Raw genomic sequence first — 27,158 nt, 5'->3', positions numbered from 1 at the left:
GCATGGAATGAGGAGTTAGCTGGAAAAGAGATCAATGCAGCCAGGGGGATTTTCACAAACTATCTAGTAGATGCAATGTCTAAATGTATTCCAAGGGTGAGAAGGTTAAATAAGGTAGGTGTGAGATGGATGAATAACGAGATTAAGCATGCGATACAGAGAAAAAGGGCATTGTGGAGGCAGCATAAGAGAAGTGGAAGTAACCAATTTCATGAGGTCTACAAAGACCAGGCAAGGAGGGTGACTTGGTTGGTGAGAGTAGCTAAAGAGAGGTATGAACAGCAGTTAGCTAATGAAGCCAGCAAAAGAAAGAATGATTATGGAAGGATGACTTTGATTGAAGGAAATGGTATAAAGACAGCTGTTGCAGAATGTGTGGTGGAGATACTTAATGAGCAGTTCATAAAGATCTTTCAATCTTGTGAATGTGACTTCATGGAGAGATTGAGAGCAGTTGATGATGGGGAGGAGAGACTGACTGTAAGTGAGCAAGAGGCGTTTGGAAAGTTGAGTAAACTAGATGTAAATAAGGCTGTGGGACTTGATAATATATCACCACATATTCTGAAGGAATGTGCCAGAGAGTTGACACCTGCCTTGACATATTTTTTTAATACAAGTCTTGCACTTGGTCAAGTTCCTAAAGAATGGAAGGAGGGCAAGATTGTGCCACTTCATAAAGGAGGTGATCGAACTCAATAAAGAGTTCTTGAGTTCTTGAGCATCAAACTATAGGCCTATCTGTGTGTCAGGTGTTGTGGTTAAGTTGTTGGAGAAGCTTGTGAGAACTAGGATCCAGAGTTGGGTTGAAAACAATGGTATAATCTTTGATGGACAGCATGGATTTGCTAAAGGGAGGTCATGTTATAGTAATCTACTTACTTATTACAATAAAGTGACAGCTTCCTTGGACAGAGGAGAAGGATACAGAGTAATATACTTGGATTTTGCAAAATCTTTTGATAGAGTACCTCATGATAAGTTGACAGTCAAACTAGAGCAGATAGGGTTGGATATTAGATTAGTGCACTGGGTTGGAGACAGGCTATCTGATAGGTATCAACAAGTTGTGTATAGGGATGCGATATCCAGGAAAAGGAAAGTCACTAGTGGAGTGCCTCAGGGGTCTGTTTTAGGGCCATTACTATTTAACTTGTATATTAATGATATTGGCGAAGATTTGGATGGAGATATTCAGTTGTTTGCAGATGATGCAAAGTTGGGATGAACCATAAAGAGTAGTGAAGATGTTGTAGACTTGCAAGAAGACTTGAATAAATTGAGTGATTGGGCAAGCAAATGAGGATGTGAGTTCAATGTTGCAAAATGGAAGGTTTTAAAATTTGGAAAACAAAGATGGGATGCAAATTTATGCTTGGTGAGAATATATTGTTGGAGGTAGAGGAAATAAGAGATCTGGAGGTGATAGTGGATAAGGATCTAAAATTTAGGGGACACATCGCCAAAATTGTGAAGACAACATAAAGACTTCTGGGAATGATGCGGACGACACTGACGTGTCCCCCGCATCATTCCCAGAAGAAGGGAGATCTTGTTCCATTGTATAAGGCTTTGATTAGGCCACACATGGACTATTGTGCCCAGATTTAGTCACCGGGTTTTCAGAAGGATGAAGATATGTTGGAAAGGGTCCAAAGGCGACTGACTAAGGTGGTTTCTGACCTCTGGAATGTTGAGTATGAGGAAAGATTGAGAAGATGTAATTTGCAAGAGTCTAGTGGAGAGAAGAAAGAGGAGGAGATATGATAGAGACCTACAAGTTGGTAAGGGGTTGTTATAAGATTAATGGTGGAGAAGTTCTACAGAGAATAGTGGGAAATCAGGGGAGAACCAGAGGTCATCCCTGGAAACTGTATAAAGAGGGTGTGAGTAGGGGAGTGAGAGGCAGGTTTTTTTCGTGCAGAGTTGTAAATGATTGGAATGCCTTGTCTGAGAGTGTGGCATCTGCAAGGAGTTTGAGTGTGTTTAAGACACGGTATGATGAGATGTGTGTGTGTGATAAAAGGACCTCCCAGATGAGTCTCTGACTCCATGAGGTCTTAGGTAATAATAATAATAGCCTTTAAAGGACTGCGGAGAACCGACAAGACTTCTGACCTAATGTCCAATCCTCACCTTCTCATAGTGCACTCTGTTGGATGGTACTTGGATACTGAATGAACGAGGATGGGCTGGCAATTTGGAATTTAGCTGACCAAATTGTATTCATATTGGTTAAACCAAAATAAAAAATGATGGTACAACATGACAAAATTTTATGCTAGCTGGGGCGTCGCCAGGTTAAACAATGCCCCTGTTGTTTTCGCCAGGGAACCAGGGCAAACAGAGAAAAGTCAGCTACTGGAACAAATCTGAAAACACACCCCAACTCAACATCACCAGAGTTAAAGATCAGTACTATCAACATAAGAAGCCTGAATGGCAAAGAAATGGAGCTGGCTGAGGAATTAGATAAGTACCACATGGACATAATAGGGATGACTGAAACAAAAAAAAGACAAAAACTGGTGAGATCTTTCTGAGCAATAAATACAAAATGTTATATTCGGGCAATGAAAATCAAGGAAAAGAAGGAGTAGCCATAGTATTCAACACAAAATACGAGGTTAATCTTCTTGAATGCAGTCAGTTTCAAGTAGAGTAATGTGGGCAAATATGAGAATGGGGAACTGGACAATGAGACTTATTTGTGCCTATGGTCCCACAGAATGTTGTACTAAGGTAGAAGTGGAGGAATTTTTTGAGGCTTCAGAAAAGGCAAATGACACAATGAAAAAGGAAAAGTTGGTCCTTGTTGGGGATCTAAATAGCAGAGTAGGAAATGATTGTGAGACATACAAAAATATTTTGGGAAAATTTGGAGAAAAGAGCAAAGCTAATAATAATGGCAAATATCTGTTGGATTTCTGCTCAGGATATGGAATGGTTATTACTAACACAATGTTCCAACATAAAAATGTGCACAAATTCACATGGAGAGAAGAGGCAAGGAATAAGAAAAGTCTCATTGACTATGTTATCGTTGATAGTGATGTTATCTCCCTGGTGCAGGACACCAGAGTGCACAGAGGATTTGAAATTGGAAGTGATCACTATTTAGTTTTGAGCAGGATAAAATTGAATTTCATATTGAAAAGAATAACATGTAAGAAAGTTTTAAAGCGAACAAAAGTTGAGCAGCTCTCAGATGTGAACTGTAGACTAAAATACACAAAGATTATTGAAGAAAAAATGAAAGAGTTTGAGAACAGGAAAACCTTGGAGATTCAGTTGCAAGCCTTGAAAAAAGCCCTGATTGATTCAGATAGAGAGACATGTGGTGAGGTTGTGTGCGAGGATAGAAAAATTAAAAATCCATGGTGGACACAGGAAGTCAAAGAGGCAGTGAAGGAAAAGAAGAAAGCATATCAAAAGTTCCTGGCAAATAAGTCAGCTAGTGCTCTTAGAGAATACAGAGACAAATGCCAGAATGCTAAACACTGTGAAAAACTAGCTAAACAAAAGTCATGGGAGGACTTTGGCAAGAACATAGAAAATAAATATCAAGAAGATGGCAAAATATTCTGGAGGGTTGTTGAAAAAGCTTAGGAATGGAGGAAAGAGTGCTGTAAAAGGAGTTAGAGATGAGAAAGGTGACATGAAAACGGGAGAAAAAGATATCCTTGAAGCACGGAATAATTACTTTGAAAAACTGCTAAATGAAACAAGCAGTGATGACAGCACAGTGGTAAAAAACACTGACCAGGTATGCAGTCAGAAATACATATCCATATTTGAAGTAGAAAAAGCCATCACAGGTTTGAAATGTGGAAAGGCAGCAGGAGTAGATGATATTTGACCAGAAATGCTGAAGTATGGTGGTATAAGAGTCTTACAGTGGCTGCACTGCATAGTGCAGAATGCCTGGACAGAGGGACGAATTCCCGATGATTGAAGTAGAGCTCTAATAGTACCCATATATAAAAAGGAAATAAAACTGAATGTGAGAATTACAGAGGTATTTCCCTACTGAGTGTTCCTGGCAAGATCTATGCAAGTATACTTGAGAAACGGTTGAGAAGAACTGTGGAAGAAAAGCTTGGTGAAGAACAAGCTGGATTCAGGTGGCAAATATCGGCTGTCAGGATCAGATCTTCACTTTACGACAAATAGTCGAGAAAGCATGGGAATATAACAAATACCTGTATTTAAGTTTTGTCGATTTGGAAAAGGCATATGACAAGGTGCCAAGAGAGAAGCTATTCAATACGCTACAGTTATATGGTGTCAATGAGGCATTATATCAAGCAATACTTATTCTTTATTTGAGTTGTAAGTCAGCAGTTAGAATTGAAGGAAGTAAGGAAGATGGTTTAATGTTAAATCTGGTGTGAGAAGAATGTACGTTATGCCCTCTGTTATTCATTATCTATATGGATCACATTATGAATGAAAGTGGTATTAAACATGATATTAATATTGGAGATGTTAATGTCAGCTGTTTGCTTTATGTAAACGATTTTATACTTCTAAATAAATCCACTACAAGTCTGCAAGATTTTCTGACTAAATTGAATAACTGTTGTAATAGATATGGTATAAAGGTAAGCAATAAAAAGACAAAGACAATGAAAATAGGCAGAATCATTGAAAATGTCAACTGTGTTGTGAATGGAGAACCTGTGGAACAAGTAAAACATTTCAGCTACTTAGGCACGATTTTTACTGAAGATGGTAAATTAAATATAGAAATAGAAAACAGAATCAGCAAAGCTGGAATGGTGGTAAGTCAATTGAATAAATTCATATGGAATAAGAGAGAAATTAGTTGGAACACTAAATTAGTTGTATACAAGACAGTATTCAAACCAGTTTTATCTTATGGATCTGAGAGCTGGGTCAGAAGTAAAACACTTGACCAAGGACTAGAGACTGCAGATATGAGAGTCCTGAGAAAGATTATAGGCATGAACAGATGGCATCAATGGCAATATCATATTAAAAACAAGGATATTAGGAAAGAACTTGACATTGTCAGCATCCAGGAATGTGTTAGCATAGCTAATCTCAGGTGGTATGGTCACTTGAACAGAATGGGCGAAGAAAGATTTGCAAAATAAGTGTTCTCTGCCAGGTTGGCAGCAAAATGACCCAGAGGAAGACCAAGATATAGGTGGGTTGGTACGGTACAAAAGTGCCTTAGATGATAGAAATATAAGATCTGATAATGTTGGAGTCTTCTTGACAAGTAACAGAATGATTTTTAGGAAAATTGTAGATATGAAGTTAGTAATGATGTAATTTTTTTCATGTAGTACTATCATCACAAATTAAGTATGATATATAATATCATACTACTTAATTTGTACTTAATTCGTATGAGAAGAAATAATATCTGATTTTTTTTCTTTTTTTAAGTCGTTTCTGACAGTTGGTGACTTTGTAGGCTTTGCTTACAAAGTATTCCTGGTGAGATTTTTACAGGGTAGTTCACCATAACTTTCCCCAACTCCCCCAATTTATCCGGGCTCAGGACTGGCATATGACTGGGACGTATTCATGACTGTAATCCATGTGTGTTCATGGGGCTGGTTTGCCTGTTCTGGGGGAAGAAAAACCCAAGTTTCCCAGTGAAAAAACTCCCTACCTCTGTATGAGACCAGCTAACTCACCTTTAGCTGAAAGAGACCAGATAAAGTTTCTCACGTCACTGACAGGAATCGAACCCCAGGTGTTTCCAACCAAAGGGCTTCATCTATACTGACTGAGCTATGGAATCTCTAAAAAAAGAAATTATACTCTTGGTTTGCTCCTTTATCCAAGTGTAAGCAAATAAAGTTTGCATATGAAGTAACTTCACAACTGGGCAACTTGTACATACAGGCTAATGGCTTCACATCACCTGCCTTAGTATCCCATAATGCAAGGCACATATCCTTACATACATGCATAAAGTTGTCCATTATGGGAAGGGTCATTACCCAGACCAGTTTTGACCTTTATTGAGATCAAACACTGAAGTAAGGATATGTGCTTTGCATTATGGAATACTAAGGCAAGTAATTAGCCTTAGCATTCCAAAGAAGTCATTAGCCTCTATACATGAGTTGCCAATTCATCAAGTTACTTCATGTGCAAACTTTGTTTGCTTACACTTGGATAAAGGAATAAACCAAGAATATAATTTCTTGGCATCTTTAATTTATAGTATAACCAAGTGGGAAAACGTTAAACAGCTATCTCTAATCCAGAGTATTTTAGTAATAAGGTGCAACACCTTTTGGCTACTTGTATATGGAAATATGACTTTTGCATTATTTCAACCTTAGTATGACTTGTGGGTCTGGCTCCCACTGATGAGACCTCAATAAAGGCTGAAACTGATCTGTGTAGTGGCCCTTCCCAAAATGAAAAAGTTTGGTTTCTGTCCAAAAAGAAACCGAACTTTTTGAAAATAGAAGAAACTAATGGCACCACCTGTTGTATCTTTTTGTTTGATGAAAGCAGCAATCTTCATTAGTGCAATGTAAACTGTTTATGACATTTGTTTAATTAGAAGCTGAGTTATATTGACAGTGTGTTTTGACGAACAGTCGGTCGTCTTAATATTCATGCCGTACGTGATGAATTCTCGCTATCAATCGCTTCAAAACTTTGAGATAAAACTCACCACTGACCGTTTGGCCCGAGGAACGAATTCTTTGTGGATAATGCCCTTGGAATAGTAGAAACAAATCAGCATTGTCTTTACTTTTGATTCCAACTTTTTTTCAGATGCCCCTCTTCTGGTGGTCTCCACTCAGCACTGGCACTTTGTTTCCTGCTCATACTCAAAAGAGTTGTGTATGGTGGGGCAATATCAAAGAGGCAGACGGTTACAAGTGGGGTCCCACAGGGCTCAGTACTGGGACCTGTATTGTTTAACCTTTATATCAATGACATTGTCAGTGGATTGCAATGAGATATTCAATTGTTTGCAGATGATGTGAAGCTAGAAGGGTTATTAGTAATGGTGCAGATGTGGCGGTCCTGCAAGAGGATTTGAATAAACTAGACACATGGGTGAATGAATGGGGATGTCGGTTTAATGCAGCAAAATGTAAAGTCTTGAAGTTTGGGATACATCGATAGGAGGAGCTGTACTAGAAGAAGTAGGGGAGACGAGATCTGGGGATGATGATTGATAGTAACCCAGAGGAGGACTATCAATTAGTTGCAATGCTGAGAAGGATGCTGACCTGCAGAGATAAAAGAGTTATCGTTCCATTGTATACGACACTGATCAGACCACACTTTAGACTATTGTTCTCAAATTTGGCTCATAGGATTTGAAGGAGATAAATTAACCATGGAAAGGGTACAGAGGCAGATAACAAAGATGGTTTCAGGACTGTACAATGTTAGTTATGAGGATCGGCTGAGGGAATGTGGACTGCAGAGTTTGGTAGATAGAAGGAGAGGTGATATGATTAAGACTGTTAAACTGTTGTGAGGTAGTTACAGGGCTGACAGTGGGGAGTTCTTTCACTTGGTGGAACGGTGGGAAGGAGTGATGACAAGGGCCATCCCTGGAAGTTACAAAAGGAAGCTGTGAGCAAGAGTGCGAGGAGTGATTTCTTTGCATGGAGAGTGGCTGAACCAAGGAATGCATTGCCTGATAGAGTGGTGAGAACAAAAACAGTCAATGAGTTCAAGGAGTGCTATGATAGACTGTTTCCTAGGAAGGACCTCCCACAATGAGTCTTTTGACTCCATGAAGGCCTGAACAATAATAATATTATCATATTTCCCATGCTCTATAGTGTAACAAATTTATTTGATTTATGACTGCGCCAATTAGACTATATACTTTTAGTGAGAGATTATAAGATCTTAAATCGAAGACAAAGAAGATATCATTATTCCGCTTATAATATATATATAAAATTAATTTGAATGACTATATACCGAGAATGAAAAAGAATACGGTTTAATGTTAAGATACTACTAGTTTCGTTGAATAAATCAACTTCTTCAGGTATCACAGGAAATGAATTATATAAAATAACAGAGACATGAAAAAATTACATCAACAGATCTGGTATAAAAGACAATAGTACATTTTAAAACAGGAATGCGTGCTAGAGTTCCAATTGAAGTTGACTATGTGCATGAGCTGTCACAAGTGCGCCAATAATGGATAGTGGCAATGTATGCATCAGAAAGATTGTAGCTAAGGCTGTTGTTAATATGGGATGAAGCGAGGGATATTTCTCTAGACGTGATAATATTTCTTTCGAGTTCATCATAATTCACATGGATATTAGAAGTTTTTGGCCAGTCTACAAGGTGTTGGCAGCCTTCATCTGAATTAATAGAGAAGAGAACGTGGCTATATATATATATCCTACTTCAAATTAGTCATGATTTAATCACATAAACTTCTATCTTATGCAGGTTTGAATTTTTCAGGATAGTGCATTGACAGCATCAGTCCATGTTGTTCATGAACCATTTAATTAAGTCAAAGGGAAATATTTACAGAATAATTCAAATATGTATACAATGTCATTACAATTCTCTTGCTAATCTCAATTCTTTCTAATCTAACCTTAGTTCTAAGCTAATTCACAATCTAGCATAACATTAACTGAATATAAGGCATACCTTGTTTAAGCCCAATTCAACATTATATACATTATCTTACGAACAGAAACATTTGACATACAGCAATCCCTCAATTAATGCACCCCCGATTAGTGCGTCATTTTTTTCGATACCCAAATTCGATTAGTGCACTTATATACATCTTAAAAATAAATGTTACAGATTTAAAAAATTTTCGATCTATACATTTTTTATGCCTAACTATTTTAAAAAATCACTGACCAGGATGAAATAATTTAGTTACTGATTTGAAATGTTTTACAAAGTTATTTTTAATAGTATACTACACTATTTCCATGTACACTATGTTCCAAGTTTACTGCCAAAATTTATGTCATCTGCTGCTAATTACATAGCATTTTACTGATCATATCTCATGCAATTGTTTTCCTTACTTTTTTCGTTTAAAAATTTTTTTATGGAATTTACACCGTTAAAAAACTTTTTTTATTATCCCGACATTTCGATCTTCATCTGGAGCATAATAAATATACAAGACAAGCTGAGTTACATTATTAACCATAAGCTAGAGAAACAATGATTTGATCACATGCTATTCGACTGGCATGACCTCTAGTGAAAAAGTAGAATAACGTGATTAAATCATTGTTTCTCTAGCTTATAGTTAATAATGTAACTCAGCTTGTCTTGTATATTTATGTATGCTCCAGATGATGATCTTGATATGAAGATCGAAATTTCGGGATAATAAAAAAATTTTTAACACGGCTGTAAATTCCATAAAAATTTTTTAAATGAATGCTGATCACCGTGTAACACTAAAAGAAAGAATCACTACTTTTTTATTTTAAATTATTTTCCTAACCTTTAATCATGAGTAGAAAAATTAGAAGTGTCAAAATGATTTGAAAAGTAATCTGATTGGAAGAAAAACTTGAAATAATAAAGAAAAATGAACAAGGTGAGTCCAGAGCAAAGATAAGACAAGAACACAAAAATGGGTGAATCAACTGCTGGATACAAAGAGAAAGGTAAGGCGGCTGCTTCAAGTTGTATGCACTCAAAATCAAAGTATTATAATGATTAAATTAGAGAGACTTCTTTTTACATGAATCAAAGATTGTAACCAAAAACAGATCCCGCTAAACACTGGCCTTATTAAATCAAAAGCATTGTCTCTTTGTAACCTGGAAAGCAAGGGCTATCAATGATGGAAAAGAAGAATTCCACGTTAGTGCTGGGTGATTTTGAGTGTTTCAAAAAGAGAAATACTCTACATAATGTTCTAATCACAAGCAAAGCTGCAAGTGCAGATAAGGAGATATCTAGAGATTTTGAAGAAAATTGTGTAAGAAGGAGACAATTGTGATCAACAAATATTTAATGTCGATGAAACCGGCCTTTTTTGGAAGCGAATGCCTTCCACAACTTTTCTAGCCAAATCAGAGAAATCTCAGCCTGCTTATGAAGTCGCAAAGTCGAATGAAATTACTGCTAGCAATATGCGAACCATTTGGAAGCACATTCTTCCACATTGTGCAAATGATTTTAGAGGCTTTTCAAATGAATCTAAGTTAATTAAATCTCATTCTGAGAAGTAGAGCGATTCCGACCTGCTAAATTTTGATGCACAGCGGGAAGATCCTGAAGAATATGAAGAAAATTTAATCACTCACAAGCCCAAAGAGGTTTCACAGAAACAATTTGAAAACAGTTTTCGTACAATCGAAGGTTTTAAGCAGCAATGCTTAGAGACTGACCCTGGTGAAGAGAGAAGCAGTAAAATTTGCAGAAGAGGCAATAGGGCAACAACGTAAGTTGTATGAAAAAAAGAAACAGAATGCTCGTCAAACTATGTTAGCTCAATTCTTTGTTAAGAAGCAGAATAAATGAATATGTGTTATTGTTTTTCAGCTTCATGGTTTTCTTTTTACTAGGCCCTGAGATATACCCTAATTCTTTTATAAAAAAAACTTAGGGTCAAAACAGAAATCTGAGGAATGAATTATACATTTTCCCATAGGTTATTATATTCGATTAGTGCATTTTTGATTAATGCGCCTGTTTTATGAGTTAATATTGTTACATGATATCTTGAGCCACATTATTTTAACAAAGGCTCATTAGAAGATTATTGCAAAAATTAACATTTCTCTAAGTACAAAAAACATGGAATAATGAACATGATATGTTATGAAGTCACATATCACGAGAGATTTTACAATCTAACGATCACAACTTTTTTTTCCCCATGTGTAGCTGAAACATTAAACGTTAAAATATGAGAAATTAGTCTATGAATAGTTTGATAAGCTTCCATATATAGTTCTAAACAACTGTACTCAATAGAATATAATGACAGCCTGGTTGACTGTCTGAGTTGGCTTGAAAAAGTATTATGTTTAGTTTCTAGAGAAGGGGATTTCCAGAATATTCAACCCTTAGATCATCCACAATATTACATGTGCAATACTTTTATAACCTTTCATGAATGACTGGTAATTAGTTTATGGAATTAACAATGCATATAAAGTATATTGATTAAAGGCAACTTTAATGAATAACTTCTATATTTCGGCAACTTCACGTTGCCATCTTCAGGATCATAAAGATATGGTATGTGCACGCAGGCACTAACAAAAGCAAATGAGGAAGAAAGCAAGAAACTAATATTGTTCCTAAAGTCCTAATGGTGCCCTCTGGCGAGCTAATTTGGTTGTCTTGGCAGTTGGGCTGAAGTTCTCATAATGTAAGTCTCCCAAATTTGCGGTAGTTTCATGCTTTATGGAGACCTTTGAAGAGAAAGCCTTAAACTCCGCCCCACAAAAACCCACTATTTGGCTTCATTACGATGTGTTCGCTATTTGGCCACATGGCTCAGACACGCTTAAACAATCAACACCCCAGAGTCCAATTCACCTTAGAAAAAGAGGAAAACAACACCCTCCCCTTCCTAGACACTTTAATCACTCGCCAGCTTGATGGATCTTTGGTTTTCTCTGTTTACAGAAAACCCACCCATACTGGCAGATACATTCACCAGCAACCCCCCCACACACAACAATATGGGGTTATAAAAACACTATATAACAGGGCAAAATTAATCTGCTCAGATGACAAGGCCCTAACTACTGAACTAAACCACATCCTCGACACTTTCTTAGCCAATGCTATAAACCCCAAAAAATACTAAAACCAGTAAACCACAACCCCCCTTTCCCCCTCCACAATAAAGATTACACCAAATCTATCACCATCCCCTACATCCAGGGCACCTCTGAGAAAATAACCAATATCTTCAAAAAATATGACCTTACTTCTTGTTACAGACCATATAAAAAGTTGGCATCCCTTATTCGCTCTACCAAAGACCAACCACTTCCCCTAGACCTACCTGGTGTATGCATACCAGGTCCCTTGCAGCTGCAAATTGTCCTACTTTGACCAAACAGGCAGGACAGCAAATATCAGGATTTCAGAACACAAAGACTACATCCGGTTTCACCAGTACAGCCGCTCTGGGCTGGCAGACCATGCCTTAGCTACCCACCATAGAATTCGTTGGAAGAAAACTAAAATAATACACCAGAGCAAGTTTAAATACGAAATTGTCCTACTTTGACCAAACAGGCAGGACAGCAAATATCAGGATTTCAGAACACAAAGACTGCATCCGGTTTCACCAGTACAGCCACTCTGGGCTGGCAGACCATGCCTTAGATACCCACCATAGAATTCGTTGGAAGAAAACTAAAATAATACACCGCAGCAAGTTTAAATATGAAAGATTATTCAAGGAATCATCAGCGGCTCTAAAAAACGTTCCTAACCTCAACAAATTTGGGTGCATGAAACTACCCCAAATTTGGGAGATTTACATTATGAGAACTTCAACCCAACTGCCAAGACAACCAAATTAGCCTGCTAGAAGGGCACCATTAGGACTTTAGGAACAATATTAGTTTCTTGCTTTCTTCCTCATTTGCTTTTGTTAGTGCCTGCGTGCACATACCATATCTTTATGTTCCTGAAGATGGCAACGTGACGCTGAAATATAGAAGTTATTCATTAAAGTTGCCTTTAATTAATATACTTTATATGCGTTGTTAATTCCGTAAACTAATTACCAGTTATGTATGACCAACATATAACCTTGCTACTAGAACTTTCATGAATGAGATGCACAAAATATTCCACTAACAATATTACTCACCTTATTTTTATTCTTATTTTTGTGTCGCCTACTCTTTGCTGTTGTGGAGTCTTCACTGACAGCTTCTGATCCTTCTGGTGTGGCACTTGGAGAAGACCTGCTGATGGCTATTTAAAACAACAAGAGTTCTTTAAAGCAAAGTAAATTAGACTTAACTTTCAATTTTTATACTTTTAAGGTATAAGCAGTCTAAAATACTAGACAATAATGAGATATAAACAGAGACCAAAGGATGAGTCCCTCTCCCCTATATTTACAGTGGAACTATAAATAAATATATCTATCTATCTATCTATCTATATATATATATAGATAGATAGATAGATAGATATTATCCTCTGTATATTATTATACTTATGTATAAAATTTTTATTTTATTTATTTATTCTCACCAGTTCAGACTAGTGTAAATGATTAACAAAGCAGTTAGATTTAGCATACTTTTGTGTAGTGTCATGTAGCTTGTGTCTTGATCATATATACATATCCTGATTACTTTGATATAGAGGTCGAAACATTGAGTTTTCTTAATTTTAAGTAAAGTAATTGCTCTAACACATGTTTTTGTCTCCATAAATTCTACTCAATGAATGCTGACCCCTGTGTAACCTTGAAAGAAAGAAATGATTGTTAGAAATGTCAAGGGTGACCATGTGAGTTTCTCCAAATCTTTCCATGACTTCTATCCAGAGATGGGTAGTGAATGCTAGAAGATCAGTTGTGGACTGACAGTAGCAGAATCCACACTAGTAATGATTAGTTGGTAGGACTCCAGGAGTGGTATGGAAGGTGCATGTTAATGATGTTCTCCATATGGGATAAATGATCACTGGGTTTAATAGGTCATAATATAAATAGTTAAACCTGCTAGTTCTGCCACATGCTAGTGGGTTCTTCTGGGTTAGGAAGAACAAAAAATATACAATAAACAGTACACATGAATCATTACGTAACTAAAACCGATTATGTAGGAACCATTACACAAAAGTAAAAAAAAAATAATAATACACGGAGCATGGGAACTGGCACAGGTCAGTCACTGTTCAGAAGGAATATGCATGATAGTTGGCAGAGTTAAAGTCTGACATGTTAAAAGATCTAATAAGTGACTTCCAAATGTCACAAAATTATCCTTTTCTGTTGAGAGTGCCTTGTGAGTGGATAACTAACATAGCTTCTTTGTTGTTGTGGGTGCTGAATTTGTCTTCTATGTAAGGCATAGAGCTCTTGTCCCATTCAACATTGTGGTGTTAGAGAAGTGGAACCCTAGGCCTGAGCTATCTACTCTGTTGTTATTGACATCTCCAATATGCTCTTTTTGCCTAATTTCCAAACTTCCAGATGTTTGCCCTATGTAAGTAAGGCCATGAGAACATGGAATATTGTAAACTCCAGGATGTTGGTTGAAAGAGTTGTAGTTCTTAGGTGAGTGTAACAGAATCGAATAGTCACAATAGGCTTGAAAGCCCAATCTTATGTTAAGAGATTTCAGGAGATTGATGATTTTGAGAGAAAGTTTACCAATATAAAGGATGGAAATGGAGGCTTTATAGTGAATATCAGGGATTTGTTATACATAAGGAGTAGAGAATAGTATTCTTTGTACCATTTTATACCCATTGCTCATAAATAATTAGAGAAGAGAATGTAATTCTTCTTTTAGTGTTTCTTTATCTCCTGTAATAGAGAGAGCCCATTTTTTGCATATGTATACCTAATTTTTATGATATATGGTACAATGAAAAGAAATGTAAGTAGTGACCTGTATGAGTAGCCCTACAGTATATGCTAAGAGAGGCTCTCCTTCTGCACTTTCAAAACTGGATTTAGATTTTTTTTTTCTCTCTCTCTTCTGTAGTTGCAAACTGCAATATAGACAGTGTGATGCTGAAGTTTTAGTCTCAAGCCATTTGTGATATGCTGAATTTTTATGGACCACTTTAGAACACTTGGAAAACCAAGGCTTGGATAGTGCTTGGAAATTTTGGATGGAGTAAGAAATGAAGGCATTTACTTCAGTTAAAATTATTTCTGTTATTAAGTCCAAGCAGTTGTTTGAATCAAGAGAAATAAAGGAGTAATCAGAACATGGAAAGGAGGAGTGAAAGTTATGGAAGTCATCCCTATCTAGAACTCTTGTAATGACAAAGAACACAAGATAGAGAATAGCCGAGTGTAGGTTGTTCTAAATTGAAAGAAACCTGAATTTGGTTATGGTCTGAGTTACCAAGAGGAGACCTGACATTAGCAATGTATTTGGAAGAGGAATTTATTAAGGAAGTGTTTAAAAGGTATTAAGATGCTAAGGGCTGTCTGGTAGAAAGATGAACTACCTGTGTTAAATCACTACTAATGACAAATACCTCAGTATTCCTGCATGTCTAATCAGTGAAATTGGAGAAGGGAAGCCAATCTGAGTTGTGGACACTATTTTCCATGAAAGATGATTTCACTATTTGCATATTTTGACTGCAGAAAATCAAGTTACAAGATAGGTACTCGAAGAGGACAGAGTGGTTATCAGGATTTGGTAAGCAATAGAGACAGCAAATGAATGCAACATTTGGTAAAGAAATTTTGAGTCAAAACAAATCAAAAGGGGGGGGGGGAATCTGGTGTTCTGCATTCTTTGACATGGGATGAATGCACAATTGTCACCTTTATGGGGAGAAGGGCAACTGTGCAAAGTGTAGCCTTGAAAGTTGAATGAACAGTAGTTGTGGTCACCAGCTGAGACTCCATTAAAATAGTAAGTCTGGTTTGATGATAGTAGGTGATTATGGTTCTTTATGGTTACTTATATCATAAAGTTAATTTGAAAAAGTTGGGCTATACTTGGTCAAAGAATAACTGTCTCCTGATTGTTTGCAAATTAATGCAACCATACTTGAGGTGGGGAGAAAAGCTTCATCCGATGCTCATTCTAAAAATAGTATTTCAGGTTTATAGATACTTTTGTATAGCACAGATGTCCATTGAATTCTGTGTAATGGAATATCCAGATCATGGCCTACAGCCTGACTTGCTATATGCTAACTGACCTACTTTCTTTACTGGTAGGACTATTAGTGAAGAAATAGGTTAGACTGGCACTTATTTGTACCTGTGATCCACAAGCACAAATAACTTAAATTTTTTAACTTCTCATTTTGAAATTGCCTGGCATTTATATTTTCAATGTGTAGTACTGGATACTACAACTACATCTTTTTGTTTCAATAATATTATACAGCAATCTCTCGATTAGTGCATGTAATGCGTTCTTTATAACAGGTGCATTAGTCGAAAATGCAGTAATCTAATATAATAACCTATGGAAAAATGTATAATTCGTGACTCAGATTTCTTTTTTGACCCTTATTTTTTTTTTTAATAAAAGAATTAGGGTCTAGTTAAATGAAACCATGAAGCTGAAAGACAATAAATTATTTATTCTCACTAGTTCAGACTAGTGTAAATGATTAACAAAGCAGTTAGATTTAGCATACTTTTGTGTAGTGTCATGTAGCTTGTGTGCTAACTTAACAAAGAATTGAGATAACGTAGTTTGGCGGGCATTCTGTTTCTTTTTTTCATACAACCGACGGCATGGCGTATTTCCTCTTTTACTCTTCTGCAAATTTTACTGCTTTCCTCTTCATCAGGGTCAGCCTCTAAGCATTGCTGCTTAAAAACTTCGATTGTACAAAAAATATTTTCAAATTGTTTCTGTGAAATCTCTTTTGCCTGACTATCAGTGGTTAAATTTTCTTCATATTCTTCGGGTTTTCCTACTGTGCATCTAAATTTAGCAGGTCGAAATCACTCAATTCATCAGAAGGAGATTTAATTAACTCTTGGACATTATCATTGAAGGGGAGAAAGAAATGAAGGACGTACAAATTGATCGCCAACACGCGAAATCATGTGCTTTATAGATAAAATTTTCCAACTGTTATACAAGCAAAATAGTTACCACTTTAAAAACTACAATGATCATAAAAGAGAAGTTAATTTTCCGACGTGTAATAAGAAACAACTCATCCCAGAAGACAGATTGCTTCCCCTATTATCGGAATGGATTTTCCTTTTTGTGACATGCACAGAAGTGTCGAAGGGTCTCGAATCTGTGGGAGTACTATAGCAGACAACAAATTTTGGCGGTAAAAATTTGAAACATAGTATACATGGAAGTAGCATAGTATGCCATTAAAAATAACTTTGTAAAATGTTTTAAATTGGTAACTAAATTATTCCATTCTGGTGAGTGATTTTTTAAAATAGTTAGCGATAAAAATGCACAGATAGAAAATTTTTAAAATCTGTAACATTTATTTTTAAGATGTATATAGGTCCACTAATCGAATTTGGGTATCGGAAAAAAATGATGCACTAATCGGGGATGCATTAATCGAGGGATTACTGTACTGTCAGTTTGCACAATCAAAATAAATATAAAAACGAAGGAAAATTTAATCTAAAATTTTTGCCTGAGTGTCATAGCTTTTAATGTGAGTTTTCCTGTTTTTATATTTATTTTTATTAGCTACATCTGTCTATTGACCACTACTGAATGAATAAATCATCACATTTTATAACTGAATTGTAAATACAAAAATATGACATTTGAAAGATAATCGTCTGCTACTGAATCCTATGAGATACTTTGAAAAACACTTTGTGAAAAAGCTAAGTTTAAATCTGCACAGACAAAAAGATATGAGATGAAGTAGCATACTGAAAAATTAAAAAAAAAATTCATTAGCATATATGTTTCTGAATTATATAGAATGGCAGCAATATTTATCCAAAAAGGTCTTTTTTAAATCTATCTAAAAATCTGTACTGCCATGATGTGTTGATTTAGAAATACACTGAATGAACTTAAACTAATTATATATGGTCACAATCATGACCTATGAATACCACAGGTCATAAAAGTAACCATGTGAGGACTGGTCAAGACCAGGTAACCAGGTCATACATGCAAATTTTTCTGATTACAGAAAATGACAAAACATTTTTTTAAAATTAAATAAAAATTATGAAAGATTTGGAGATGATGCATATTTACACCATGAAATATTATTAAGAGACCTCCAGGAAGTCAAGGACTCATCGAGGGAGGCCACATACACACACCAGCTATCATACTTGTTCTTTAATTCATTCACATTGTTTGCACACACAAAATCCAATAGTAACCCATTCCAATCACACACCACTCTATGAGAGAAAAATCTAGCCCTCACCTAATTCTTAGTTGGATTCATTCTCAGCTTCCAAGGATGTCCTCTTGTCTTTTTCCCACCCTCCATAAAATGAAATCCAGTATGACCCTTTCAGAAGTTTGAAAGTTTCAATCATATCATCCCTCTTTCTCCTGTTTGCTAGTGTCTACAGTCTACAAATTCTTAATATGTCTTCATAATCAGTATTCCACAATCCTGAAATCATTTTTAAACTTCTCCTTTGCACTCTCTCTCTCTCTCTCTCTCCACTGTATCAGAATCACAACAGAAACTAGATCAGGCCTGTGCATAATAGTCCAAGTGAGATCTTATCAAGGCCTCGTAAAGAGGCAAAATGACATCCTTATCTTTACATGTGAACATTCGTTTCAGTATTGCAATTATCTTTTGAGTTGTGTTTGTAATTTTTGCTATATGGCCAATGAACTTCAACTTCCTATCTACTAACACTCCAAGATCCCTAACCTGATCAGTTTCTTCTAGCATGACTTTGCATTTACTGACATCCATTTTCCCAGAAAATGGATGTCATGCTCAGAAAATGCCCACAATTCAAGCCTATTCAAATTATTCTACAAGTACTGCATATCAGCAGCATTCCTGATTACCCTACCCATATTTGCATCATCAGCAAATAGCTGTTATGTTGTTTGTCAAATCCTTCCCAATATCATTAATGTACAGATTGAATAACAGTGGACCAAGGACTGATCCTTGAGGTACACCACTGGTTACCTTAAATCTTGCAGACTCACATCCTCTGCATACCACTTTATGATATGTCAGCCAGCCATCCTCTTATCCACACTAATATTTTATAATCCAAACCCATATTCTTTAATTTATGCAAGTCTTCCATGCTATATTCTATCAAAAGCTTCAGCAAAATCCAGAAGTATCATTGTGTATCCATTCCCCTTGTTTAGTTCAATCTTCTTCTTCTTCTTCTGCAGCTTCTCCCACTTAAGTGGGGTCACTGTTTGTAATGAGTCTCTTCCACACTTTCCTGTCTTGGGCTGTCATCACATCCAAGTTCTTCATCTTCAAGTCCTCTTCTACCAGCTCCCTCCATCTCTTCTTTGGCCGCCCATATTTCCGCCTTCCTTGCACATCCATCTGCATGACCCTTCTTCCCACATATTCGTCCTCCCTCCTCATCACATGACCAAACCATCTCAACCTTGCCTCCTGTATTTTCGCTCCTAAGTTCGTAACTTTCACTGTTCCCCTGATATAGTCATTTCTCAGACAATCCTTTCTGGTCACACCGCACATCCACCTAAGCATTCTCATCTCTGCTACTTCCATCCTGCTGATGTTATTTTTCCTCAGGGCCACAGTTTCTATAGCATATGTCATAGCTGGCCTCACTACTGTCCTATAAATTTTGCCTTTCAGATTGATCAGCACCCTCTTATTGCATAACACTCTGGCCATCTCCCTCCAGTTCCTCCAACCCGCTTGTATCCTGCATCCCACTTCCTTCTCAGCTCCTCCATCTTCTGTTGAACCTAAGTATCTAAAATCTCTCACCTTCCTGATGACATTTCCTTCCAGCTCCAGATCTGTCTCCTAGCCGCCGCTGCACAACACATATACTCTGTCTTACTTCTGCTCAGTCTCATACATCTCTCTTCCAGTACTTTTCTCCATCTTTCCAGTTTAGTTCCCGCTTCTCTTGAATCTACACACAACAAGATGTCATCTGCATACAACATTGTCCAAGGCACATCTTCTCTCACCTCCTCTGTTACCACCTCCATCACAATATTAAACAGAAACGGACTTAATGCTGACCCTTGATTCAAGCCAACTGTTACTTGAAAACTTTCTGTCTGTCCCAAACAGGTCCGAACACTTGTCTTGACATTTCTGTACATTTCCCGCACCAACCTGACATATTTCTCCGGCACCTTCTTCTCCCTCAGACACCTCCAGACTTCTAGCCTTGGCACTCTATCATATGCTTTCTCCAGATCAATAAATACCAGATGTAGCTCCCTTTGTTTCTCTCGATATTTTTCCATATCTGTCGTAACCCAAAGATAGCATCTGTTGTTGATCTACCAGGCATGAAGCCAAATTGTTCCTTTGCAATCTCCACTTCCTTCCTCAATCTACCATCAAGAACCCTTTCTAGGATCTTCATTGTGTGGGACATCAACTTTATTCCTCTGTAATTTTTACAGTCTTGTGCATCCCCTTTACCCTTGTAGATGGGAACAAGAGTACTCTCCCTCCATTCCTCGGGTATATTTTCCTGTTGGCAAACTTTCATGAACAGGTCCCACAGCAGGTCAATTCCCTCTTCCCTCAGTGCCTTCCATGCCTCCACTGGAATTCTTGGGGTTGGGGCCCACCAATTTTCCATTCCTCATCCTCTTCATGGCCTCCGTCACTTCCATTCTACTGATGTTCTGCACCATCCCCTCAGAAGGCTGCCCATCTCCTCTGTGAATCCTTGCATTTTCCTCATTCAAAAGTCCCTCAAAGTATATTTTCCATCTGTTTCTTATGTCCACATCCCTCCATAATACTCTTCCTTCAGCATCTTTGATCTGCCTCACATGTAAGATGTCCTTTGCTGCTTTATTTCTACATTTCGCTAGTTGGTAAATTTTTCTCTGTCCTTCCTTTGTTTCTAATTGATCATACAGATCTTGATATGCCATGGCCTTCGCCACAACTCTCTTGGTTTCTTGCTTTCTTTGTACACCTCTCTGTCCTCTTCCACTCTTGACTCATCCCACTTCTGCTTTGCCTTCCTCTCAGCTGTCACTGCCACTTGTACATTATTATTCCACCAACAACCCTCCTTCTGCTCTCTAATCTTTCCAGATGTCTCACCAAGCACCTCGATTGCACAGCTCAGGATCACTTTTGAATTATGTTTCCACCAATCTTGTACACTTTCCAGTCCATCCGAAATCCTCTCTAACACCCTCTCCCTAAAACGATTCCTTGTTTAGTTCAATGATAACAGCATTATTATAGAATGTGAGCAAGTTGCTAAAACATGACCTTTCCTGAGTAAACCCATGCTGTTCACTGCAAAGTAGAAATTCTGTCAACCCGTTTCTGAATGCGAGCCTTAACCAATTTTTTCAAAATCTTCACTACCACTCCTGAGATATTGATTGGTCAATAGTTGGACATCATTCTTTGCATGACTCTTGTGCAATGGGATTAACATATATTCTTTCCACTCTTGTGGAATCTTCCCTGTTCTGATACTCAAATTATATATCCTGGTCAAAATATTCATATCAAAAAGAATGAAATAGTACTCTCGTGACATTTTCTTATCCAAAAGAGGAATGTAAATAACTTAAATTTAATAACTATACAGTAAATCTGGCATTTCTGATCATGCCCTGAATACTCTACACAGAATTGACTAGAAAGCACTTGTTCATTACATCACACCAAAATGTGGTACGAGTGCAAATTTAAAGAGGCCTGTGAAATTCTTATCAACCATTCTAATCTTAACAATAATGGTCTAAAAATCTCAAGAATGTGGATAGACATATATTCTACCCACATAACCTTTTGTTCTAAGAGTTCATTATAAATTAGCACTGTAGTATTTTAAGTTCTTAGCCTTAATATAACAAACACTTATGATGTTAAATTATTGATTAGACCACAATCATTGCTTTATTAAAGATATTAACATGAATTTGTTCTCTAACAATGATATAAATAGATTTGATGTAGCTCTCTCCTACTAAAAGTCAGGCCAGTAGAATAATAGTTGATCAAATCATTGTCACTTTTCAACTCATTTTCAACATTACTGAATACGTTGTGAGCTAAGATTATTGGCATTGAAACCTAGATATGAGTCAGATGTAACTGGGATCGAGGATAAAGAGCTATATAGTATTTTCAGGGATGACAGAAGAAATAGGAAAGGAAGGGAGCACTACTAATGATACCACATTACTTGAGTCCAGTTAGGGTAGAAACACATGAAAGCAATAATTCCTATTGTCCCATGTAGCAGCAAGTCTGAGGCTATCTGATGTGAAATGAAGGCTAATAAGATGAAATCTTTTGGAGTGTTGCTACAGACCTGGTAGTTCAATTATTGGGGACAATAAAATTCATCAAATTACCCTTAGGAGTACTAAACAAATAACCATTATAGGTGACTTAATTATTTATACACTGACTGGATAGAACAGCAATCTCATGATAAGAACGAAGAATTTACTGAATTGTTAGACAACTTTCTCAAGCAGCATGAGAAAGAAGGAACTCAAAGTCAAAAAGCATTAGATTTGATCATAGTGTCAGAAAGGATCTCAGTTAAGAAAATTACTATTTTACCACTAGTTGGTGCAGTGATCATGCTGTACTTTCCTGGGAAGTAGCTAATTATATAGATGTTCCAATTAGGAAAGGTTACAAGCTGAACTATAAAGCTGAAAATTATGACCAACTCAGGAATACACTATCTTTGATTTCATGGCATCAGTTATTGAATGGGAAAGACGTCAGCAATGCATGGGAATCTTTGAAAAGTGCTCAAAGAACAAATAGGGTGGGAGTGAAATGGATGTGCAACCTTATTAAGCAAGAGATTCATAAGAAGATGATGTGGAAGGAATATTGTCGGAATAAGAGTGAGAAGAGTTAAATTAAGGGGTTAAAATCCCCTTAATTTAAAAAAAAAAAAAATTTTAAAAAAAAGTGAGAAGAGTTATGAGTATTGCGTGGAAAGCTAAATCGGAATATGTAAAGAAATTGGCTGTGCAGGCTAAAAGTGATCCAAAAGAATTTTATTGCTATGCCAAGCTGGTCAGATTGTTCAATTAATGAGTATTCACTTTGCTAAGATATATCAACCATGTGTATGTAACAAGATGCATGTGCTGCTACTGCTACTACATTGGATGAAGAGATGGAGGTGCATGATAATGAGGTTGAAGAGCTGTTGCATAACCTGGATAAGAATTCAGCAGAGACAGATGGAATATCATCATCATGTATGCTGAGATTGAACATCATGAATGTTCAGTCAAATTTGGCAAGGCTTTTGAAATGTTTGTATTACTTGATTGTCAGCTCAGGAAAGATACCACAGGAATAGAAAGAACGTATGGTAGTTCTGTTGTAGAAAGGTGGTGCAAAAAGTAATGTCTTTAATTACTAACCTATCAATAATCTCTGGAGCGAGTTGTGAAGATTTTAGAGAAGTTGGTAAGAATTTGCATACAGAAATGGGTTTTAAGAAGACAGGCTATATCCTGCAAGGAACAGCATGGGTTTACTACTGGGAGGTCATATTTTAGCAATTTGCTCAAATTTTATAACAATGTTACAGCTGAGTTGGATAATTGTAAATGATACTGTTGAATTGTGCTAAGACAGAATATACTACATAAAAGGTTGTTGCATTAATTGGTGAATGAGTTTGGAATATAAACTCTTGACTTCAGTAAGTGGATGATTAATAGACTGTAACAAAAAGTGGTATATGATGGGTGTGAATTTGCCAGATTTAAGGTGACTAGTGGTGAACCCGGATCAGTCATTGGACCATCGTTGTTCAATCTATACATTACTAACATTAGGAAGAATCTAATAGGAGATATTCAACTTTTTGCAGATGATGCAAAGATAGGCAGGGCAGTCAGGGATGCTACTGATATCTTGCATTTACAGAATGATTTGAATAAGCTGGAAATTTGGGCAAATGATAATGGCCAATCAATTCAACATTAGTAAATGTAAAGTTATGTGCTCTGGCATGATGAGATTTCTAATTGCATATTATATAAGCAGGGATATTATTATTTATTATTATTATTATGCTACAAGAAAATGAGGAAACTAGAGATCTTGGTATTATGGTGGATAGGAATTTGAAGTCCAAAGGTCACATAAATCAGAGACAATTTTAATGTCAAAATGAACATCGACAAGTAAGGATAAAGAAGTCATTTTGCCACTTTACAAGATTTTGATAAGACTGCACCTGGACTAATTTGCACAGATTTCATTTCCTGGGTTCCAAGGGGATAGAAAGAAGTTACAAAGATGACATCAGAATTATGAAATGTGGTTATGAGGATAGATTGAAAGTAATGTAGACTACCGACTCTGTTTAACAGGAGAGAGAAGATATATAATAGAGGTCTATAAACTTTCGAATTAATGTGTTATAGGATATCATCCAATGAAATTTTTTGTTATATCGAAGGTCGGGAGAAAACCCAGAAGGCATCTATGGAAATTCAGTGTGTTTGAAGAAAGGGATAAGAACTAGATTTTTCTCTCACAGAGTAGTTTCTCTCTAGAAGTGGTGAGTACATCTAGTTGAATGGGTTTAAGAGAATGTATGCCAGCTAGTTTGGATAATGTAGATCTTCCCTCAACGGGTGCTCAACTCCCTGGAGGTCTCAGATAATAACTTAACATTATTACAATAGCCATGTGCACACGTGTGTGTGTATTGTTACATCCTAAATGAAGCACTTTATTAAAGAAACAATTCATTCAGGATTTAACAAGTCAGAAAAATCAGCTGAGAGAAAAAACTTGTACTCGAGCAGAAGAAATAAAGTACTAACTATAAATAGAATTACCTCCTTTTAGTAGAATTGTAATACCATGTAAAGAACTTCATGTATAAATTAGTATTATATGAATGCATCACGTATACAATGAATGGGTAAATTAGATGTAAACATTAGTCCAAAGGTCACGGGCGGGCCTGAGGCATTGGCAATCTCGGAAAGCGACGCACATTCGTTTCCCGGAAGACGCTGCAAGAAATCTCGCGATGTACCAAAATTCCTGCGGAAAGGTAAAAGGACGCTGTTGCGGCTAGTAACAGGGTGCTAAAAAGGGGGGAAGGAAGGAGAATAAAAAGGGTTTGCACCCCTTTCTCATGACTTTTTTTTCCTGTTTTGCTGGATGATTATTTGACTTCTCCCATAGACCAGTAGTTCCTGATGGTGTTTCTTGGCGATAAGTTCGATATTGGAAGGTGCGCCTTTCCCTTCGATGTCTGAATTTCTGCTGGTACTAAAGCGTGAGATGTCGGCATATGCTGCCTTCACTGAAAGTTCCGACGGAATAATATCGCGGCCGTATATTATGAACCGGCAGCTAGAAACGAGGTTGGCCCAAAACAGATCGAGAACAGACAAGGGAAAACACCAGGTGTAGAGCATAGTTTGATCTGACGACCATAGTGACCCACCACATGGAAGCAGGCTTATGGAAGTATCGAAAGGTAATTCAAACAAAGAAGGACAGTTCAGACGGACCTGGAGATCCTGCCCCAAGAAATGGTAAAGTACAGATTTTGTTGTATAATTACCCAGCCGGTAAAAGGAAAAGATCATTGTAATGTAATAATCGAGTATGGACAGTAGTTAAGAACTTTAAGTGATTATATACTTTTAATCACTTAAATTATATTTAAGTGATTATAGACATTAGCAGTGGCTAATGTCCATAAGACAAATTGTTTGGAATGATTATGGATGACTGTGACTAGTTTAATATGCAAGACTAACATAGTAGGAAATATTGATTAGAAGTGTATAATGGGTATATTATGTGTGTTTAATCTCAAACTTAAAAGAAGGATTTATTGTTCATGCATTAGAGTATTAATCAGTTTGATACAGTTTGATTTAGCTTGTCATTGAACTAATTGAAAGTGAGACTGGTCTAAGTGTATATTATGTCTATAGATTCCAATAAATATGTTTTTTCTTCTATACCTGAGTTTTGCCTGTGATATGAACCAAAACTACCATTCTAAAACTTCATTAATCTGAACCATAGCGGGGGGGAATTGGAAGAAAGGTATAACATGTTGTTATAGAGGTTACGACTGCAAACCAAAATTTACTTAGCCACAGTAAAGCGTTTAATTTATGAGTTTAAGCACTAAATTTATTCAACTTTGTGCACCAAAAGTCTGGAAAAGTCTCCCCGAATAAGAGTCCCCTCTATTCTAAGATATTGGCTGGCTCAGCTTTAAAAAATAAATTTGTCAATATCTGAAGAGGAGTCAGTGCCAGAAAGAAATTAAAGGATTTGTTTCTTTTAGCAAGGAATAACCTTTAACAGTCAGGGTAAGCACGCGAGTAAAATTAGGAATTAGAAATAAAGAATTTGCTTTCCTTATAGAATGAACACGTAAGAAGTGATACAGATATTAGTCAGGGAAATTTTATAAGTCTTGTAGTTATTGTAGAGAGGTTAAATTCATAATGGAAATAAATTAAATAAGGAAGAGCAAAAATATAACAATCGCACAGCAAAAATATATAACAGTATGTAAAAGCTTACAAAACTGGACTGCTCATTACAGGAAAATACTTGTTACATCAAACTGCTTTATATATATATATATTTATATATATATATATATATATATATAAAGTTTTTTACCTTGAGTATAATATATATTAAAGATGCCAAGCTATTTTAAACCTGGTTTTACTCCATTTCCCAAGTAAGCAAACAGACAAATAAGTCAAGTTTGCGCCTGCACGTATTACAAGTGCAAACTTGACTTATTTGTCTGTTTGCTTACTTCAGAAATGGAGTAAAACCAGGTTTAAAATAGCTTGGCATATTTAACACACACACACACACACACACACACACACACACACACACACACATATATATATATATATATAAAGTTAAACTGTTCATATTTGGTCTAATGTGTTAAAACTAAGAACTTTTAGTGTTAAAAAACCATAAGATTTAATGATTACAAATACAATGAGCCAACAAGTTTCACTAGCCACAGTCTAGCATTTTCAAGGCTATACTGGTGTGAAAACAAATGCATCAAGTTACATGAAAACATACATTTTAGTAACTGCTAGGCCTTTACATTTGATAATTCGTGTTTGATGGCATGCATGCGTTCGAATGCTTCAGTCAGAATTCGGTGCACGACCACATGTTGTGTAGTTTTTTGCATATTGTAGTTCTGTGAGCTGAGAGAATTGATGAGATATTTCCATATATCTTTAAGAATAGCACCTTGATTTCTATTTAAATTATTGCCTGTGCATAGCACCACTGCTGCGTCTTTGAAAGTTCTGTGTCTGTGGTCATTC

At 36.5% G+C, this 27,158-nt stretch overlaps 1 protein-coding gene across 3 annotated transcripts in view; it reads right to left on the bottom strand.

The window, feature by feature from the left end:
• The window catches only part of LOC150103873 (rab-like protein 6), a 330,329-nt gene that overhangs the window by 9,161 nt on the left and 294,010 nt on the right, over window positions 1–27,158 (bottom strand). For all 3 annotated transcript variants that reach the window (XM_090396585.1, XM_090396584.1, XM_090396583.1), the window contains exon 16: window positions 12,821–12,927. In XM_090396585.1, coding sequence (XP_090252711.1) covers window positions 12,821–12,927 — 107 coding nt within the window. The remainder of the gene's footprint in view (window positions 1–12,820; window positions 12,928–27,158) is intronic.

This window comes from Typopeltis vanoorti, chromosome 8 (genome assembly GCF_054136105.1).
Source record: "Typopeltis vanoorti isolate ZY-2024b chromosome 8, IOZ_Tvanoo_1.0, whole genome shotgun sequence".
NCBI lineage: Eukaryota > Metazoa > Arthropoda > Arachnida > Uropygi > Thelyphonidae > Typopeltis > Typopeltis vanoorti.
The sequence above is the reverse complement of the archived record's forward strand: the minus strand, read 5'-3'. Positions and strand labels throughout refer to the sequence as shown.